The sequence below is a fragment of the Camelus bactrianus genome, chromosome 2 (genome assembly GCF_048773025.1).
Source record: "Camelus bactrianus isolate YW-2024 breed Bactrian camel chromosome 2, ASM4877302v1, whole genome shotgun sequence".
NCBI lineage: Eukaryota > Metazoa > Chordata > Mammalia > Artiodactyla > Camelidae > Camelus > Camelus bactrianus.
In genome coordinates this window covers 100,088,778-100,110,393 of record NC_133540.1, presented here as the reverse complement: position 1 = coordinate 100,110,393, position 21,616 = coordinate 100,088,778, and the positions used below count along the sequence as shown (strand labels likewise).

General features: G+C 36.9%; 1 protein-coding gene across 2 annotated transcripts in view; it reads right to left on the bottom strand.

Annotated features, from left to right (window-relative positions):
- The window catches only part of SCFD2 (sec1 family domain containing 2), a 359,971-nt gene that overhangs the window by 279,312 nt on the left and 59,043 nt on the right, over nucleotides 1-21,616 (bottom strand). For both annotated transcript variants that reach the window (XM_045525023.2, XM_010966085.3), the window contains exon 4: nucleotides 9,751-9,926. In XM_045525023.2, the coding sequence (XP_045380979.2) occupies nucleotides 9,751-9,926 (176 nt within the window). The remainder of the gene's footprint in view (nucleotides 1-9,750; nucleotides 9,927-21,616) is intronic.

Here is a 21,616-nt window from a genome sequence, read left to right as displayed (position 1 = left end):
CACATACTAATATATCAAACAAAACAGCCACACTAAACAAAACAACTCACTTTAAAAAAAAAAGGATTATACCAACTCTACATGGACCAAGTACAAAAAGGAATCTTTTTTACTCTGTTGTCAAAGCACAATAGATTTTTTTTTTTAATCACATGAGCAGATAATAACAAAAATAGCTCCACCTGGCAGAGTGGTAATCTATCCATTTTTAACACATTTTGTCCCCTGGAAAAGGCTTCTGGCAATTCTGTTTTGCTTATTTGCTACTTTTTTAAGAGCTCAAAATCAGGAGATTAGAAAGAAGTAAGAAAAGTGTTCCTGTATACTGTGTTAGGGAAGATTCCTGTTAAAAACCTATGGTACAACACATATGTAATGGCCCGGATGTGGATTTTTTTCTGCACAGATATAAAATGACATCAATTCCTACAGAAGCAGTATTTCCATAATGTTTGTAAAGTGACTCTGCAACACCACCCTGCAGGTTATAAGCTAGTGCTGCCCTTCCTGGCAAACACTGAGGACAGAGAGCATGGAGGAGCACCACATACAGGACTCCCACTAAGGGACGTCTGTTTTAGGAGATTCGCATCATTCACACACATCACTTCAAGCGCCAACACCTTCTGGAGAACAAGGGACAGACAGACTGGCCCGCTTCCACTCAGCACTCTTCCACTTCTGCTTTGAGCCCATCACCTCAGAAGTAAAGATGGGAGCAGCAGAGCAGGTACCAAGGCACAGACCTTCAGTCAAGGTGCTCGGGTAAACCAGGCTTGGCCAAATCCTCACGCTATCCCTCGCCAGCAAGAAACCTGAGATCCTGAACAAAGATTTCTCCTACGTTTTGAGGACTAGCAGTCCTCTCCTACCCACCCCCTAAAAAACCCTCAATAAATAATTCATCCTATCTAGCTCTTTGAGAGTGGTAAAAATAGAAAACAGGTGAAATCCACACCCAGGCCCAAGCCTACTGTCTAGTCCCAGGTGCTCAGTAATGTCAAGCCAGCCTGCAGCACCCTCGGAGCCCTAGTCAGAAGTGAAGCGGTGGGGCCCTCTAGTCAGCCAGCCGCCTAGGCATGCGCTTCCTTCAGAGAGACCCGCCATTAAGTTGCACCCAACACACCCTGAAAATGGGTATAAGCAAGACTTGGTTTCTCCAAGACTAACATTATAAAAAGAAAACATCAATCTAAAAGAAATGAAACAAATTCTATTTACAAACCAAAAACACATTCATGGACACAGAAAACAAACTATAGTTACCAAGTGGGAAAGGGCAAGGGAGGGATAAATTAGGAGTTGGGGATTAACAGATACACATCACTATGTATAAAATAAATAAACAACAAGGACCTACTGTATAGCACAGATAACGATATTCAGTTTCTTGTAATAACATATAATGGAAAAAATCTGAAAAGAAAAAATATGTATGTATACATATAACTGAATTGATTTGCTGTACACCCAAAACTAACATTGTAAATCAACAACAGTTCAATTAAAAAATTAAGTTAAAAAAAAGAACAAGTATGCAGAAAAAAGAAAACATCGATTAGACAGTGTTATTGCCTTACATTCTTAAAAACCCTTAAAAAAGAAAAACAGAATCTAAGCAGCCGTTGGGGTGGCCAGCATAGTACAAACAGTGAGACGGAGTGGTTCAGGATGGAGACTCAGTCACTGCAGGGAAGCACAAACCATTATTATTACCCTTTTGGTCAAGCAAACTGGGATGGTTGTACCCTTCCTGTTTTTCACAAAGCGAAGACACACCCAGATGTGCCTTTGGCCACTGGCATAAAGTCTGTATTTGAAACTTTTTTGGTAGACCCACAAAACACTCAGAACCAAAATTGTTAGCCTTGAATTACTCTGCTAGATTACTAGCTCTAGTTTCCAGCTGGAATAATATATGATATCACTGCTTCTCAAGCTAACTCAGTTTAAAAGGAATAGTTTACTTAGCCTATATATTCGATTCTTTACTTTCTAATCAGATGCTTGGCTCGAATTCACCTAACTCCAAAACCTGGCAATGTGCCCTCCCTGGGCAAAAGAATAAGAAGTTCACGGGTGGTTTTTGGTTTGGTTTTTTTTTTTCTGTTTTTCCATTTGTCTCTCTCTTTTATTATTCAAAAACACAATACCTTAATGTGATAGGGGAGACGAACAACATTAAAATAAAATACTCTGCAAGAGAAAAGTCAAATCGAGATGCTATATCCTTATGGAGAAACGTGTGAGTCTCATAAGGTTTCAATAAGAGGCTTGCTCAAGAGCAAAACTCAAGATGAAAACCTAACCTGGATGCCAAATTTATAGATATATCAATGAAAAACAGACTAGTGGGAAACACGTTTAAAAGCTCTCAGTACTCACAGGGAAAGTTACCAGCTTAAATGCAGTTAAATGGAAATCTGCATCAGTGGGTTATACAGACCCTGCTGTGTTTTGAAAATTTTTTTATCCTAATGCCTGAGAACGAGCATGGGTAGGGTATGAGAAGAAAGTGGCCAACAGCCATTTTGATGCCTTGCCCCAGGACAAATATCACCGCAATACACAGCAGTGAAGGGCACGCCTTCAGTATCAGACACATCCGGGTATTAACCTGCCCCTGACACTTACCAGCGGTAGGACCAAGGTCAAGTTTGTAACTTGTCCAACTTCTGCTATACAGTCCTCAAGGCTGAATCAGCAGTTCAAAAAATTTACTTATAAATTGGATTTTTATAAATTTATTTATATACTGGATGAAAATCTAGGACTTACTTTTCTCATAGAGGTAATACTATAAACACAGTACTTAGGTACTTGGATCAGCCTAGGAAATCCTGCTTGGTCCTGTAGCCCTGAAAATGGCACAGATGGTACTAATGTGCTGATATCTAATCTACATGACAGAATAAACTGTACTCACATCCAAATAACCATATATTTTTTGGTTTTATAACTTCACTATCTGGCAGGCAGTATGTGTTCAATAGATGGTTATTATATGAAATGGAACAGAATATTTTCTCTTGGAAAAGGTGTTTTAGCTTTTTCCCTCCACTGTTGGGAACTGACACCTCTCTTGGCAAAGAAGTAGAGGGCAGAGGTTTCCCTGGAGAAGGGAGAAAGTGATGAAGAGATGATTTATATTTTTGAGGATTAGTAAAGTTTATTCTACCTACAGGTGAGACAGTGCCTCCCAAGTGTTCTGAATTGTTGGGGGAGGTGGGTAAGAGGTCTTTTGAATTAATAAAAGAGTCTAATCACATGAGCCCCTGAAGAACCTACATGTTAGGCTGCTCAGGTCTCTTTAATTCCAAATGTCCTTCATCTGGGACTTTTTTCCATAAATTTCTGTGGAAAAAATTTTAAATCTCTAATAATTTAGTGTTGCATTAAAATAAGTTAAATCTCATACACTGTTTCCAAATATCTATATCTATATATTTCCAGAATCTAGTGATGTTGAAGAGCCCAAGCATCCAGACCCTCCATTATTTTGATCACTTCTCCATGAGATCACAAATGATCAGAATTACAAGACTCACAGCACAAACTTCTGTGATGAAAACTGCAGTTAAAAGATAACCATGTTAATTAGAATGTTTGGCTGTGATCACAGAGACTCAAAATTATAGTGGCTTAAACAAGAAGGGAATGCATTTCTCATTCACATAAGGACCAGGTCGGTGGTCCAGGGCTGATACAGTGTTTACACTGCCCTCAGTGAACTAACTATGGCTCTTCCATCTTTCCGGGCAAACATCTTCAACACAAAGCCTCCTCTCATAATTCAAGTCAGTCACTCCCGCCCCTGCCATCCAGGCCGCATTTCAGCACACAGAAAGGGGGAAAGGAAAGGCATGTATCTGTATTTTAACTGCACAGCCTGAAAGTGGCCCACATGACGTCTACTCATGTCTCATTCACCACGCCCTGGTCACATCTAGCTGTAAGGCTAATTGTGAATCACAGTCATTATTTTGGGTGACCACGTGCTTCATAAATAGGTGACAATAGGTGGTGAGAACACTAACAAGCTTCTGCCCTGAAGGCCATTAACAAGACATCCTTTTAGACTCAGATAAACCACTCAAATATTTATCCTTTTATTGCAGGTGCCAATTGGTGGGAAGTAAACTCCATGTTTATAACAAACCTCTCAAATTCCCACAGGCAGGCAGTAAAGCCTGCTATTGTAGGTGCGAAGATGAAGATTCTGTATTCTGGGACATACTTGTGAATAAGGTCAATAAGGTCCCCAGTTTCAACTGTCCTGTAATCTAGTAGAAGGAGACAATGACCATGCAAACAAAACACCGTCAGCAAATGAGAAGCAAATATAAAACAACGTGATGCAGAAAGCTACTCAGGGAAGGCTTCCCGGAGGAGATGGTATTTAAGCTTTGATCTAACCAGCCATGAGAAGAGCTGGAAAAGAACATTCTAATAAAAGGGACTAGCAAATGTTAAAGCCCCAAGGTTCCCTATTTGTCAGAATCAAAGTTGCTTTAGTTCTAATTTTCCTTATTTAGGCCTGCTACACATGGAAAAGGAGGGGAGAGGGGGAGGGGGAGAGAGAGAGAGAGAGAGAGAGAGAGAGGGTGTATGTGTGTGTTCATGTGCACGCATCCTTGGGAAGGGGAGAGCCGTAACACTACTACTGGAATTAATACTTAGCAGCTAAGGATAATGTGGAACACTCCAAAGCCAAGAAGAAAGTGGACCTGGGGCCATCTATAGAGAAAAGAGGATGAAGTGAATGCTTAGAGGAGTTGAGAGACAGTACAGTCTTTGTATTCAAAAATTATTTTTCTTCACTTGATCTAAACAATACCTCTGAGTGTACATATTTCTGGAAAAAAGTTAACTAATCTCAGGTATACTGTTCTAAGTTTTAGTTCAAAATGAGAAATCAGCAGTTGTAAATAAAATGGCTCACATATTTTTAATCAAAATGAGTTATATACAAAACAGGTAAGAAATAAGCAAATTTAATAATTAAATGTTTGTACACTACTATTGTAACTTAGTATTATATTTTAAATATTACACAACTTATTTTTCTCTATAGGGACCCAAACTATGCCAACACATTCTTGAGCTGTCAGGAATCCACTAATAAAAATCTTAAGACTTCATAGCACCAGTCTGAGGTCATCACCAAAGCATCTATCCCTTGGTCCTGGAGGAGATTAGGGGAAAGTTGGGTATTACTTAAATAATCAAGATATACTCACAGCATAGTCCACTAGTCACAAAAAAAAGACCACTAGTCACCTAAAAAAAAGACCACCTCTTATGAAAGGTGCTACAGTGAGATGAATATCCCAAGTGACAAATCTTTTGTCATATGCACGGCCATCAAAGGCAACCTGCCACTCATATGCTTCTATTTTAACACAATGGCTTTGCCAGCGCACTGGTCAGGAAGATACCAAGTCAGACCCAAGATCTAGGGAAATTTTCATCCACTTCCTACCTTCAAAATCCCATTTCATTGACTCTAAGACACCACTGATTATAACATGTACCATTATTTTATGTATCCCAGCAAGAAAAATAATACTGCAATTAAATCATGAAATGCCATCAATTCTGAGATGTATCCCAATTTCAGAAATGTGAAAATGTGAAAGATGGACACCTTAGAATCAATAAGAAATGGTGGTGTTCTTCAAGCCAAATCTGTCCCTTTTGTTTTCAGAATGGAAAATAACTTTCACTACTTTTAGCTCAATCATTAAAAAAGAAAGTTTTCCTCTGTATTATGTTCATTCCTATCTCTCTTTGTATACAAGTCCTTAATACACATGTCAAAAGAGGTAACTGATGAGTCCCCATTTAACCTTTTTCCAGTAATATTCAAGGCATCTCATTCAAAACAAGCTGCTACCAGCTCGCTTTAAAGAATAAGAAGAGGGGAGAAAGAAGAGGCTGCCGGCCAATGAGGGCAGATTCTGACTCGGAAAGAGCAGGGTACCACGGAGCTCTACATTCGCAGGCCCCTCCCAAGAGGAGAAAAGACAAGAGTTGAGCCCATTCATCGGTTCTGAACTTGCCAACCAAATAAACACCCCTATCCTTAAGACAAGAGGGAATAAAGGGTCAGGGAGAGAACAAGAGTGTGCTTAGGAAACCCCTCCTCCTGGGAATCAGGAGTAGGGGAAAGCTGTCCCCCTCTAGCACTTACCTAGTAGTTATTTTGATGTAGTACTGTGAAAAACACGGTGACATAATAAGAAACATGTATTTGGTCTCTGCCCCCAGTTCCTGGCACAGAGCTCCTAAAACCTTTACAATTTCCTGAGCAATAAGGGTGCCAGGAGCAGCTTTTGTTCTGATATTTGGTCTTTGCCCCTGGTATATAGAACTCCTAAATCCCTTGTAATTTCCTACATGATAGGAGCATCTTTTGCTCCAATGAAATTCACACTTGGTGGGTCCCTGGGTAGCTCCTGGATGGGGGCTGGTCATCAGAAAGACCAAGCCATGAGTAGAAGCTTGGAACTTTCAGTCTCATCCCCTTCTCCATCTTCCTGGGAGGGGAGAAGGCTAGAGATTGAGTTAATAATTAATCATGCCTACATTATGAAGTCTCCATAAAAATTCCTAAAGTATAGAGTTTAGAGAGTTTTTGGTTGGTAAACACATCAATGTCCTGGGAGAAAGGCACACCCCAACTCCATGGGGACAGAAGCTCCTGCTCTTGGGGTCCTTTTAGACTTCACACTATGCACCTCTTAATCTGGCTGTTCATTTGCAAAATTTGTAATTTAATTTATAATAAACTGGTAAACTTAAATGTTTCCCTGAGTATTGTGAGCCATTATAGAAAATTATGGGACCCAAGAAGGGGGTCATAGGAACCCTGATTTACAGCCACCTGGTCAGAAGTAGGAGAGCTCAGGCTTGCAACTATGTCCAAAGTTGGGGGTAATCTTGTGGGACTGAGCCCATTACTGTGAGGTCTGTGCTAACTGCATTTAGTTAGTGTCATGATTGAATTGTAGGACACACAGTAGAGAGTTGGACGATTGCTTGGTGTGGGAAAAACCTCTATGCATTTGGTGTCAGAAGTGTTAAGAGTAGAGTATTAAAGAAATCAGAGGTGTTTTTTCAAACATGCTTCACAATTTTCCCTCTCAGGAAAAATCCTAAGAAAAATCTTCCTAATCTGTAAACAACACTCAGGTCTGACCGTAGGGAATCACCTTTTTCTGCCTCTCCCCTCACTCTTCATCCAAATGATATCACCAACACTTTTGCAAGTGACAAATCAGGACCTCCCAGGATGCCGGTGAAGTCAGGAACGGACCTAAATGGGTCGTCACATTTCCAAGCCTAGCCATCTAGCTTGGGACCTAACAGACTCACTAGAGGACCGAGAAGGTAAAACCTAAATTTGTCACGGCACAAGCAGACATACTGTTATTTAGGTTAGCTAAACTTGATCTGTTATTGAAAAGATATTTTGAAATTTAGTATCTCACAAAGAAAATGAATTCTACCTATTAAAAGCTACTTTGGCAACTAATAAAACACTATACCTACTCTTCATTGCAAAGACAGATAAAATTTAAAACGAATGCAATGTTTACCTGGGAAATCTTAAGTGGCTTTATAAGTCATTTATATTTTATTTAAAAGTCATTTTCAAGTTGGATTTTTTAATTTAGAAATGTAAATTCTACCTAAATAAATAACTGGAGAGAGATAATACATATATATTTATAAAGTACGTTTTTTAGAAAGTATAAACACAGCTGCTTCTTCTACTGCGCAGTTTACTATCATTTTATGACCACAATAAATTATGGTCAATAAAAGATTTTCTTTGTGACAATTAGCATAAAAACATCAGATATACATTGTAGAAACAATGGGGTTTAAAGAAAAATACTGTTAAACATTATCACACAGTAAGTAAAAAAGACAGAAAAATTTTTCTAAGTAACAGTTTCATTCATCCTTAATAAATTTTAATTTAGAAAAACAAATTCTAGGTAAGAATATATTAAAAGCATTACTTGCAGAAAATAAACTGGCATTTGACATAGTTATGGCTCAGCTAAAAGAATAATAACTACTGTTTGTTGAGCATTAACTATATGTGGAGCACTGCACTTAGATATATGCATATAATCTCACTGAATCCTAACAATAACCCTATGAGATGGTGGGATGGTGTACAGCTCAGTGGAAGAGTGCATGCTTAGCATGCACGAGGTCCTGGGTTCAATCCTCAGTAACTACTCTAAAATAAATTTTTTTTAAACACTATGAGATAGGCATTTTCTTCCCATTTAGATAAGGAAATTATATCAAACTTTCTTGCTATACTATAGAGGAATTCTTTACCGACTACCACCAAATTAAGTAAACCTACACTTCGATGAAAAGAAAAGCAAAGCTACTTTTATAAGTGAATATGTTCATTAATAAAATCATAAATGCATCCATGCTCACATTAAACTTCTTTTCCATATTTTATACTTGAAATGGAAACAGAATTATTTGTTAATTAGCACACATGTACTGAATGCCTAAAACACAGACTATGATGTTGGACCTTGGTGAAAAAGGAGAGAAAAAGGAGATTAGAAGATGTTTTATCCTCTTTGGCTTTTAAAAACATTCACTGTTAATAAATACTAGATTTTAAAACAATAAATAAATAAGTACTAGATTTCCCCAATAATAAGCAAAATTATTCTCTTTTGAGAACATAATATTATCTCTCTGCCATTTTCTGGAGCCTAAGTCTCCAGAATAAGACCTAAATCTTATGAATAGTACTCAGATCTCTTGCTGACTGGTCATTAAATCGCCAGAACAACTGAGCCAAGAGATGGCAGTAAGTAGAAGGAATGCAGTAACCTGTGTTTAATTATACATTTCCAAGACCAGGTTTTCTTTCTTCACCAAGGTTGTCTATAGTGTTACTTAGATCACGAAGTCAACATTGAGGTTCAGTGATGGAGGCTGGATAGAGAGAGAGGTAGAAATGAGTCTCCAAAGAAATACACAGCTCTCAGCACTGGCTGAGATTTGCATTAGGTGGCTCTCAAGCCCTTTGGAAAAAGCCAGATGTTGTCCTCGTGCTCGAAATAAACTCAGATGGTCTACTTTGACATCAAAGTCTGTAAAACGGGCAGCTCAGTGTATATTATGACTTGTTACAATAATGGATGAGTGTATACTAGATAAAATAAGCCTGTTCATAAACAAAGAAAAATTACCATGGCCAGTGTATAAGTTGGCCTATGCTAAAACAGTAACTTTAAGGACCCAGAAATGACTAAGAACACAGTGCTGGGTAGGGCAATGTGCAATTATGATAAAGGTAGGGTTTTAGTATTTTAAATATTACTTCTTGTTTTTTAATTCTTTTTCCATTTACTGAAAGAACTTTACCAAGTACCATGGTCACAATCTGAGGCAGTCTAACATGGAAGAAGTTTCCAAAAATAAATATAAGATGGCATAGAATTAATACTGTGTCAAGTTTCCTCAGAAACTTCTAGTGAGTTGAAGGCCCATCATTCTTGGGAGAAAACTGCTATGCCTTGTTTCAAAACATTTTGTGAGATTTTGGTGCTGGAGACCCACTTTACAGAATAGCAGTGGTGGGCAGCAGGGGTGAGGAGGCCATCCAGGTGGCAGGGCAGAGGGGAGGGAAGGAGGTTGCAGCAGTGGAAGTAACAACTTTAATTATTAATATCCCAAGAAGTTTCCATAGCAACATACCTGGAGAAGGAGTCTTTCAAAAGCCAGAAAGTTGTCCCACTTGGCAGCCTGCGGGTGTTTAAGGGTTTGAACGGTGGCCAGTCCAAGCTGCAGGAGCCCACAGTGATTCCCTAGAGCTTTGAGGTTGTTCTTGAAGAGTTGAATATAAGAGGTGAGTTGCCCTGGAGTGACTCTCCCTGGAAAAATATATAATTTATCAGTGTACCCTCTTCTGGGAGTGGTAAAAATGAGAAGAATGCCATAATAATACTCCTGCCTTACATCAGCACAGAACTTCAGAGCTTTCCTAAACTTTTCTAAGCTATTGTAATTCTTACAACAACATGGTGACAACAGCAACCTTGAAACTACTAACTACATTTTGCAAGCAAGAAAACAGATGTTAAGTGATCTTGCCAAGGCCATATTGCTAGTAGAGTTCATTTCAGAATTCTGCAATACCCCATAAATAAGCTCTCAAGTAAAGTCATATGAATAAACATTTGTTTAGCTCAACACGGAGTATCTCTCCAAGACATATGATGCAGCAATCTAAGAGGCAAAAAGACAAGATTTCTAATTGTGTGTGTATGTATATAAACAGGAGAAATTTGTTATGATTATAGCTAAAACTTTATCACTGTTATCTGTGGGTTCATGACAATGTTTATGAGCATAAAAGCTGGCTGTTACATGGAACAAAAATTGATAACTATGTAAGTTTAAAAAGCTAAAGCTCTAAACTGTTCTTAGAAACAATGAACAGTACATATATGTAAATTTTAATTAATTAATTAATTAAAATGGCAAAAATAATGTATGGAGAACTACGGTGGTAAAAACACTGGAAGATGAGATATCAGAAGAAAGGATTTGGTACGGGTGACATAGCACATTTACTACAATGGTCACCTAGATCTGGAGTGAGACTAGAGAATATACCAAAAAAAAAAAACCCAAAAAACAAAACAAACAAACAAAATAACACCTGTTGATGACTCACTCCTTCACAGGCTCTAAGTCCAACTTTTGCCCATAGAAGTCTTTCCAGTTAGTCACTTCCCACTCTAATGTGTCAAATTTCATTCCTGCCATTCATTAGTGCTACGTACAAAACTTCTGAACACCATAGATTCTCCCCCATGGATTAAAAGATGGCACTGAGGTCAAACATAGACGCCAGTCAAGTAAATCTCTCCTACACATCTTACTCACACCATGGGTGTGGTTCACTCTCCTGTGCCTGAAATCCAAGTTTGATTTGTTGTATCTAAGTTTGTTAATATTTGGCAATGGAACCACCTGTATTTATTTAGCACTTTCCTATTTATACAGTATAAACATGCCCTCTTCTGATTTTCATAGCAATTCTATGGGGTAGCAAATAAGTGAGAGTTTAGTGTCTCACACAGTGCTAAACGGCATTTGTCACTTAAGTAATGGTTTACTACAGGTTATATACACAAAAAATAAAGACTTTGTCACAAGAAACTCTTAAGCCTACAACATATTCTATCTTTTCATTACATATTTTGAAGAGATTAAGAATTTTGAAGTGCCTTATTACCAGCTTATCAGGGTGAGCATGTAAAGAATAAGATCAATGGGAATGATGAGCAGGGAGCTGAGTCTCACTAGTTTCTTTGGTCCCTTGGTATCATTCCCGATACTCAAAGCAGGAAGCTAATTACGTACTAATAGAAAAGAGCCTCTAAAAAACAAAAACAAAAACAAACAAACAAAAACAAAGCATAAATACAGGACAGAAATAGACTCACAGACAGAGAATACAGACTTGTGGTTACCAGGGGGTGGAGGATGGGAAGGGATAGCCTGGGATTTCAAAATTGTAGAATAGATAAACAAGATTACACTGTATAGCACAGGGAAATATACACAAAATGTTATGATAACTCACAGAGAAAAAAATGTGACAATGAGTGTGTATATGTCCATGAATGACTGAAAAATTGTGCTGAACACTGGAATTTGACACACTGTAAAATGATTATAAATCAATAAAAAATGTTAAAAAAAAAAAAAAAAAAAGAAAAGAGCCTCATTAACCCTTTCTTTGCTTGGTTTTGAGTCAGGTTGATTAACGTATAATTTACATACAGTAAAATTCACCCTTTTCTGGTGTACAGTTCTATGAATTTTGATAAATGCATATATAATTCGGTAAGCACTGTCAATCAAGATATAGCCTATTTCCATCACTCCAAAAAGTTCCCCCTTTGTAATCAACTCTCTTTCCCCACTCCTAGCCCTTGGTGAACACTTATCTGCACTTATTTGTTTTCTGTCCTATAGTATTGCCTTTCCAGAATGTTCTATAAATGGAATCATATAGTACACAGCCTTTTGAGTCTTGCTTCTTTCATTTTAATATAAATACATAAGGTATTTGATGCTCACTCATGTTGCCACTTGTATTAGTAGATTGCTCCCTTTTTTAAAAATTGAAGTATAGTCAGTTACAATGTGTCAATTTCTGGTGTACAGCACAATGTCCCAGTCATGTATATACATACATATATTTGTTTTCATATTCTTTTTCATTAAAGATATTGAATAGTTTCCTGTGTTATACAGAAAAAAATTGGTTTTTATCTGTTTTTATATATAGTGGTTAATATTTGTAAATCTCAAACTCCCAAATTTATCCCTTCCAATCCTCTTTCCCCAGTAACCATAAGATTGTTTAATATGTCTGCAAGTCTGTTTCTGTTTTGTAGATGAGTTCACTAATGTCCTCTTTTTTTCTTCTTTTAGATTCCACATATAAGTGATATCATATGGTATTTTTTGTTCTCTTTCTGGCTTACTTCACTTAGAATGATGATCTCTAGGTCCATCCATGTTGCTGCAAATGACATTATTTTATTCTTTTTATGGCTGAGTAGTATTCCATTATATAAATATACCATAGCTTCTTTATCCAGTCATTGTTGATGGACATTTAGGTTGCTTCCATGTCTTGGCTATTGTATACAGTGCTTCTATAAACATTGCAGTGCATGTATCTTTTCAATTTAGAGCTCCCTCTGGATATATGCCCAGGAGTGGGATTGCTGGATCATATGGTAAGTCTATTTTTAGGTTTTTGGGGAATCTTCATACTATTTTCCATAATGGCTGCACCAAACTACATTATCACCAACAATGTAGGAGGGTTCCCTTTTCTCCACACTTTCTCCAGCATTTATTGTTCGTGGACTTTTTAACAACTGGTGTGAGGTGACACCTCATTGTAGTTTTGATTTGCATTTCTCTGACAATTAGCGATACTGAGCAGTTTTCATGTGTTTATTGGCCATTTGTATGTCTTCATTAGAGAATTGCTTGTTTAGGTCTTCTGCCCACTTTTAGATTGGGTTGTTTGTTTTTTGTTATTAAGTTGTATGAGCTGTTTATATATTCTGAAAATTAAGTCTTTGTCAGTTGCATCATTTGCAAATAATTTCTCTCATTCCATAGGTCATTGTTTTATTTTACTTATGGTTACCTTTGGTGTGCAAAAGCTTGTAAGTTTAATTAGGTATCATTTGTTTATTTTTGCTTTTATTTCTATCACCTGGGTAACTGCCCTAGGAGAACTCTGCTAAGATTTATGTCAGAGGATGTTTTGCCTGTTTTCTTCTAGGAACTTTATTATGTCTTGTCTTATATTTAAGTCTTAAGCCATTTTGAGTTTATTTTTTGTGTATAGTATGAGGGAGTGTTCTAACTTCATTAATTTACGTGTGGCTGTCCAGTTTTCCCAACACCACTTACTGAAGAGACTTTTTCTCCATTGTATATTCTTGCCTCCTTTGTCAAAGATTAATTGACCATAGGTCTGTGGGTTTATTTCTGGGCTCTCTATTCTGTTGCATTGATCCGTATGTCTGTTTTTATGTCAATACCATGCTGTTTTGATTACTGTAGCTCTGTAGTATTGCATGAAGTCTGGGAGGGTTATTCCTCCAGCTTCATTCTTTTACTTCAGTTATTGCTTTGGCAATTCTGGGTCTTTTCTGATTCCATATAAATTTTAGGACTATTTTTTCTTGTTCTGTGAAAAATGTCCTGCATAATTTGATAGGGATTGTATTAAATCTGTAGATTGCCTTTGGCAGTATGGCCATTTTAACAATACTGACTCTTCCAATCCAAGAGCATAGGATATCTTTCCATTTCTTTAAGTCATCATTAACTTCCTTAATCAATGTTTTGCAGTTCTCCATGTATAAATCTTTCACCTCCTTGGTCAGATTTATTCCTAAATATTTCATTATTTTGGATGCAATTTTAAAAGGGATTATTTCTTTACTTTCTTTTTTTGATATTTCACTGTTAGTGTAAAGAAATGCAACTGATTTGTTATGTTAATCTTGTATTCTGCTACCTTGCCAAATTCTTTTATCAGCTCTAGTAGTTTTTGTATAGAGCTTTTAGGGTTTCCTATATATAGTATCATGTCATCCACATATAGTGACAGTTTTATCTCTTCTCTTCCAATTTGAATCTCTTTTATTTCTTTTTCTCGCCTGATTGCTGTGGCTAGGACTTCCAAGACTATGTTGAATAGAAGTGGTGAGAGTGGGCATCCTCATCTTGTTCTCGATTTTAGTGGGAAGGCTTTTCAGTTTTTCAGCATTGAGTATTATGCTGGCTGTGGGTTTGTCATAAATAGCTTTTATTATGTTGAGATATATTCCCTCTATACCCACTTTGGTAAGAGTTTCTATCATAAGTGGGTGTTGAATTTTAACAAATGCTTTTTCTAAGTCTATCGAGATGATCATGTAATTTTTGTCCTTTCTCTTATTGATCTGGTGTATCACATTGATTTGCATATGTTGAACCATCCTTGTGTCCCTGGGATGAATCCAACTTGATCATGGTGTATTATCTTTTTTAATGTGCTGTTGGATTCTGTTTGCTAATATTTTGTTGAGGATTTTTGCATTGATGTTCATCAATGATATTGACCTGTAATTTTCTTTTTCGTAGTGTCTTTGTGTCTTTGTCTGGTTTTGGTATCAGGGTGAAGGGGGCTTCACAGAATGAGTTTGGGAGTACTCCCTCCTTTTCAATCTTTTGGGAGAGTTTGAGAAGGATCGGTAAGAGTTCTTCTCAGTATGTTTGGTAGAATTCCCCAGACAAGCCATCTGGTCCTGGACTTTTATTTGTAGGGAAGTTTTTTATTGCTGATTCTATTTCATTTCTAGTGATTGGTCTGTTCAAGTGGTCTATTTCTTCCTGATTCAGTCTTGGTGGACTGTACCTTTCCAGAAACTTGTCCATTTCTTCTAAGTTGTCCAATTTGGTTCCATACAGTTGTTCATAGTATCATCTTATGGTTTTTTTGTATATCTGTGGTATTGGTTGTAATCTCTCCATTTTCCTGTTTTATTTTATTTGTGTTATCTCTCTATTCTTCTTGATGAACCTGGCAAAAGGTTTGTCAATTTTGTTTACTCCTTCAAAAAAACAAGCTCTTGGTTTTACTGATTTTTTTTTCTATTGTTTTTATCTCTATTTTATTTATTTCCTTCCTGATCTTTATTATTTCCTTTCTTCTGCTGAGTTTAGGTTTTGTTTGCTGTTCTTTTTCTAATTTTTTTAGGTGATAGGTTAGGTTGTTTACTTGAGATTGTTCTTGTTTTTTGAGGAAGGCCTGTATCACTATGAATTTCTCTGTTAGGACTGCTTTTGCTGCATTGCATAGATTTTGCATGGTTGTGTTTTCATTATCATTTGTCTAAAAGTATTTTTTAATTTATTCTTTGATTTCATCATTAACCCACTGGTTTTTTCATAGTGTGTTGTTTAATCTCCACACTATCATTTTTAATCCTTTGTTTTTCTGTGGTTGATCTCTAGTTTCATGGCATTGTGGTCATAAAAGATGCTTGAAATAATTTCTACCCTCTTAAATTTGCTGAGGCTTCTTTTGTGCCCAAGTATGTGGTCTATCCTAGAAAATGTTCCATAAGCACTTGAGAAGAATGTATATTCTGTTTTTCAGGGATGTAATGTTCTAAAAATATCAATCAAGTCCAACTGTTCTGTTGTGTCATTTAATATCTCCATTGCCTTATTGATTTTCTGTCTGGAAGATCTGTCCTATGATGTAAATAAGTATTAAAGTCTCCTACTCATTTCTCCCTTTATATGTCTTAGTATTTGCTTTATGTATTTAGGTGCTCCTATGTTGGGTGCATATATGTCAATGAGTGTAATATCCTCATCTTGTATTGCTCCTTTAATCATTATATAGTGTCCTTCTTTAAGATCTTCCTTTATGGCCTTTGTTTTAAAGTCTATTTTGTCTGAAATTAGTATTGCTACTCCTGCTTTCTTGTCCTTTCCATTTGCATGAAATATCTTTTTCCGTCCTCTCACTTTCAATCTACGTGTGTCCTTCACCCTAAAGTGGGCCTCTTGTATACAGCATATTGTAGGTTCTTGTTTTATTATCCAATCTGCCACTCTGTGTCTTTTGATTGGAGCATTTAGTCCATTGACATTTATGGTAATTATTGATAGATGGGTGTTTATTGCCATTTTGAAGTTAGTTTTCCAGTTGACTTCATATTTCCTCTTTGTTCCTTTCTTTTTTCTTTTTGTGGTTTGATACTTTTCTTTTGTATTATCTTGGTTTCTTTTTGGTTTTTGTGACTCTATTGTATGCTTTTGACTTGTGGTTACCCTGTTTTTCAAGTATATTAACCCATTACTATACCTGTTTGCTTTAAACTGATAGTCATATAAGCTCAAACACATCCTAAAAAGAACAAGAAAAAAAGCCTCTATTTCCTGCTCCTCTCTTTCACCTTTTATGATTTTGATGTCCTCTTTTACATCTTCATGTTTATTCTATTGTAACTCATTATAGTTACCGCATTTCCAGTTACGGTTTTCTCCTTTCTATAGCATCCTGCTTCTTTTCTATTTAGAGTGGACCTTTCAATATTTTTTTTAGCATAGATTTAGTATTGCTGAATTCTTTTAGTTTTTGTTTGTCTATGAAATTCTTTCTCTCTTCTATTCTAAAGGATAGTCTTGCTGAATAGAGTATCTTAGGTTGCAGCTTTTTCTCATTCAGGACTTTGAATATACCTTGCCACTCCCTTCTGGCCTGCAATGTTTGTGTTGAGAAATCAGCTGAAAGCCTTTATATTATATTGTCTTGGTGTAGGTCTATTTGGGTTCTTCTTGTTTGGGACCCTCTGTGCTTCCCGTACTTGGATATTTGATTCCTTCTTTAGGTTTGGGAAGTTTTCAGTCATGATTTCTTCAAATATCTTTTCAATCCCTTTTTCTCTTTCTTCTCCTTCTGGGACTCCTATTATGCAAAGATTGGGATGCTTTATATTATCCCATAGGTCCCTTATATGCTTTCATTAGTTTTCACTTGCTTTTCTGTTTGTTGTTCTGATTAGGTGATTTCTGTTATCCTGTCTTCTAAGTCACTTATTCATCCCTCTGAATTATCTAGTCTGCTTTTCACTGCCTTTAGCTTGGCTCTTATCTCAGCCATTGAGTTTTCTGTTTTTAATTGGCTACTTTTTATAGTTTCTATTTCCTTTTTATAGTATTCTGCATGCTTATTCATAGTCTCTCTTATTTCCTTCAGTTATTTTATCATCCCCTTTTTGAAGTCATGATCTAGTTGACTATCATGGTCTATTTCATTGATCATTCTTTCAGGGGACTTCTCTTATTCATTTAATTAGGAGTAGTTCGTTTGCTTCTTCATTTTACTAATATCTCTCTGGCACTACCGATTATGGAGTATCAGTTATCTTGTGGTCTTGAAGGGCTTTTTTTTTTTTTTTTTTTTACAGAGGATGCCTTCCTGTGCAGACTGTGTGCCTCTAATAATTTTGTTGAGAGGTCTGTTGTTAGTATGAATGGTGTGTGTTGGCTGTTATCTCTTTGATTGGGGGTGTGGCGAGTGTTCTGGTGATCAGAGCCTGTCCTGGTTAATGAGCAGGGCCTCCTTTTCATTCTGTGGTTGTCACAGCCCTGACAGGGGCTGGGCCTGTCCCCCTTTAGTTGTAATGGAAGCTTCCAGACTTGTTTCTGAGCCGTGGTGCACAGTAAGCACGGTTGGAGCACTTCAAGTACTCTTTGTTGATGCTGCTCTTGTCCCTGCTTTAGCCATGGGAGTGTCACTATTCTGCTCTGGTGTCCCCCAGGTTCTCTGCCCTCAGAGGTGCAAGTGTAGATCCACCAACATCTGGGTCACACATCTGGAGCATGGTGTGCTACTGGGTCAAAGCCATCCCCAGCTCTGCTTCTGTATAGGGTACACAGATCCTCTGAAAACTCTGCACTTGCACTTGCCCCTGCTGTGTGCCAGACACCATTCCTTGCTCATTTGTCTTAGAGGCACAGGTCCACAAAGGCACCTTCAGAGCAAATTGATCCCCTCTGCCTGGGCTGTAAACAAATTTCAGTCCTGCCTATGATGTTGCAGAGGCCCTGCATATGGATTCAGGTTTTAACTCCCCTCTGCCTGGGAGCCACGCACCAGTGAATATGGTGGCTATGGCTGAACCTTGCCTCTCTTCTCACAAGAACACAGTGGCTATGGCCCAGCTGCATTGCTCCCCTCCCCTCAACATGCATCAGCAGTATTGCTTTATTTATAGGGGGCCCAGGCTATGCTGTTCTGTATAAACTCCTACCCACAGCCCACACCACATTCCTGCCCCCTGAGGCTGCCTCCGTGCAGTCAGCCCTGGGCCTCTAACTGGCTTGAGCAACCAGTCCTGGGCCACCCTTGCTGGCTCACATCTAGAGCTGGTGATCGCAGGGACCCTTTGTGCCAGTTTCTCTCAGTTCTTTTGGCCAAGTGGCTGCTGTGCACTCTGACCCTCAGAGGTTCCCCCTCCATCCCTGCTGACCTCTCTGTTGGAAAGGGGGTGTCCCAGTGTAAGAGCACGATTACTCCTTTGCCACTCCCTCCCCACAAGACAGGCCCCCCCACCAATTTCCTTTTTCATCTTTTTTTTTTTCTCCTACCAGATTTTGGAAGGAATTTTGTCTTTTGAAGTGGGTGATGTTCTGTCAAAGTTCAGCAGGTGCTCTGAGTGAATGGGTGGGTCCATGGATGTCTCTCTTGGTGTATTCATGGGAGAGAGTGAGCTAAGAGCTAAGAGCTACACTGCCATCTTGGCAACCCCTCCAACCTGCTTCTTTTTCTTGCTGAGTAATAACCTATTGTATGAATGTGCCATAGTTTATTTAGCCATTTATTTATCCATTTACCAGTTAATAATGGTTTGGCTTGCTTCCAATTTTTAGAAATTATGAATAAAACCTTCACAGACATCCTTGCATGAGTTTTTATGTATATATGTGTCTGTGGACATATGGTTTCATTTTTCTTAAATAAATTTCTAGGGTTGCTGGGTCATATGCTAAGTGTATGTTTAACTTTATAGGAAACTGACAAACTAATTTCCAAAGTGAGCTGTCCCACCAGCAACAGATGAGAGTTCTTTTGCCTCACATCCTCACTAGCACTTGGTATTGCCAGTTATTTTGGTTTTAGCCATTCTAATAGTTATCTAGAAACATCTATCTCATTGTGGTTTCAATTTGTATTTTTCTAATGATTAATAATGTTAGTCATCTTTTCATGTGCTTATTTGTCACCCTATATCTTTTTTGGTGAAGTGTCCATTCAGATTGTTTTGCTCATTTTTATTAGGTTGTTTATTTTCTTATTATTGAGTTGTGAGTCTCATTATCTTTTATTAATACATTGGTTCAACATATATTTCTGTGCTAGAGACTGTCCTTATTGCTAAGAATAAACCCGTGAACAAATCAGACAAAAATCTCTGTCCTCTTGGCCAACAAATAAAGAAGACAAATGACTCCTGGGTGCTCTCCTAATTATTCAGCCCATTACATGTCATTCCCTTCTTAAGGAATGGGGGGATCTTTTATGCATATGATTAACATTTTTATACAATAACATCTTCTGACACATTAAATGTTAACATTAAATACATGGAAACAAATTTTCACATGAAATAGGATCAAATCTAACACTGCTGTGAGCTCCATTTATTTGTTAACACATCGTACTGCAGGTGATTGCAGTGTGATCCTTGGACACATAGAGCTTTGTCTATGAAGAGAGAGTCATAAAACAATTATACAAACAATTACTTAATAACTACTGTAATAAGCAGTACTAAGGAAATAAAATGTCTTGAAACTGTAAAAGGCTCTATGTGATACGTAACTGCCTACCTCTCCAACCCTGTCTCCTGGACTGACGATGAAAGAATTAAAAAGGCTGAGAATACACATAATCCATTCATAATATAACTCTCTTTTGGAGAGACCTCAAGAAATGGAAATCATCATAGAAAGTCATTAGGTCTACTTAGATTTCTATTACAATAACCATATGTTCAATTTAAAGATAAGAGTGTCTTCAAGTCAAAAACATACTTAAACTTTTTATGCAGTTAGTATTTTCCTAGCTCAGACTTGGACTCAATGACCATATTTACATAACGCCACCTTCCCACATAAGGCATGAGATCCAAAGGACCAAATGGATATATTTCATAACAGGAAATGACAACAGAACACTATTGTGAATTAGCAATTATTCACTCCTGCTGCTCCATTCTACTCTCTTCTGTATTAACTTTTTCTTACACACAGTAATGTTTCCTTAGATATGTCATGAAAGCAGGGGGGGTGTTAGTAAAAATCCATAACATGCTAATTGGAATTTATTAAAAGAGTACTTCATACAAATTCTTTGAAATATAGCCTAGTGACTTTTTTAAAATATAAATTTAATCACAACCTTGCATAAAGAAAGTCAAAATCAACTAATCAACCACTAAAAATGCTATAGTGAGACTAACAACTTGAGAAAACTTCTCAGTTCATATTAGCTAAAACTGCAAGCAACTAGAACCAGGTGTTGAAAAAGTAATAGACGGCACATTCATTCATATCTCACGTTACAAAAAAAAAAAACTTGTCAGGCAGATTTACATGGTGATTTTTAAAATGTCAACTCAGAAAGCTTTGCAATACTTTTTTTTTAAGCCATAAAAAACAAGGGTTATTTTATGTCAAGACTGCATAATATCAACTCTTTGAAACATGACAATTTTGAAATTTGAAAAATGGCTTTCAAGTAAAAAAATCTACTAGGCTTTCTTTTCTTTTTTCATAGTTTTGAAGAAAGAGAAACAGGCTTCTGATTTTAATTTAGTTAAGAAGAAAACCCAAAGCTTTATCAATCATCAATTCTATGTATATATTAAAACTCTTATTAAAATAGAATTATCTCTTGGGAGAAAAGGGATGTATTTGGAAAATAAAAGGATTTAGCATCTTAATACTGTCTGTGATCCTTACAATATTGAATTCAATTGTATTCAAATGCATTATGGAGCCTATTTTTCCATTTACTACATACATTAGACATCATAACTTTCTGAACCTGTTTTGTGGCTTGGTAAGATATATTTAAAATACTTCCACATATGGTTCTTGGTTAATGTTCTTAAAATAAAGAGGATTCTGTCATTGTGAGGTTTTATTTAATCCCTAAATTGTGTCTTAACTGGTAGAAAGCAACCACCACCAGATATTTTTGTCTAAAATGGAATATTTAGCTAGTAAATGTTTTTTTTAAATTCTTGCTATAAGAAGTAATAATACTGTCATTGTATGTTTTTTTGTTCATCATTGCCATGAAAACCCAGTGTGTAAAATCTGAATAAACAAAGTTATGTTTTAAGACTTATATCCCCAGAAATCAAATATCAGCATTTCATGTCTCCTTTTTAACCATTTTTCTAATATAATAAAGGCAAAGGATTTTAAAATATTTAAATATAATATG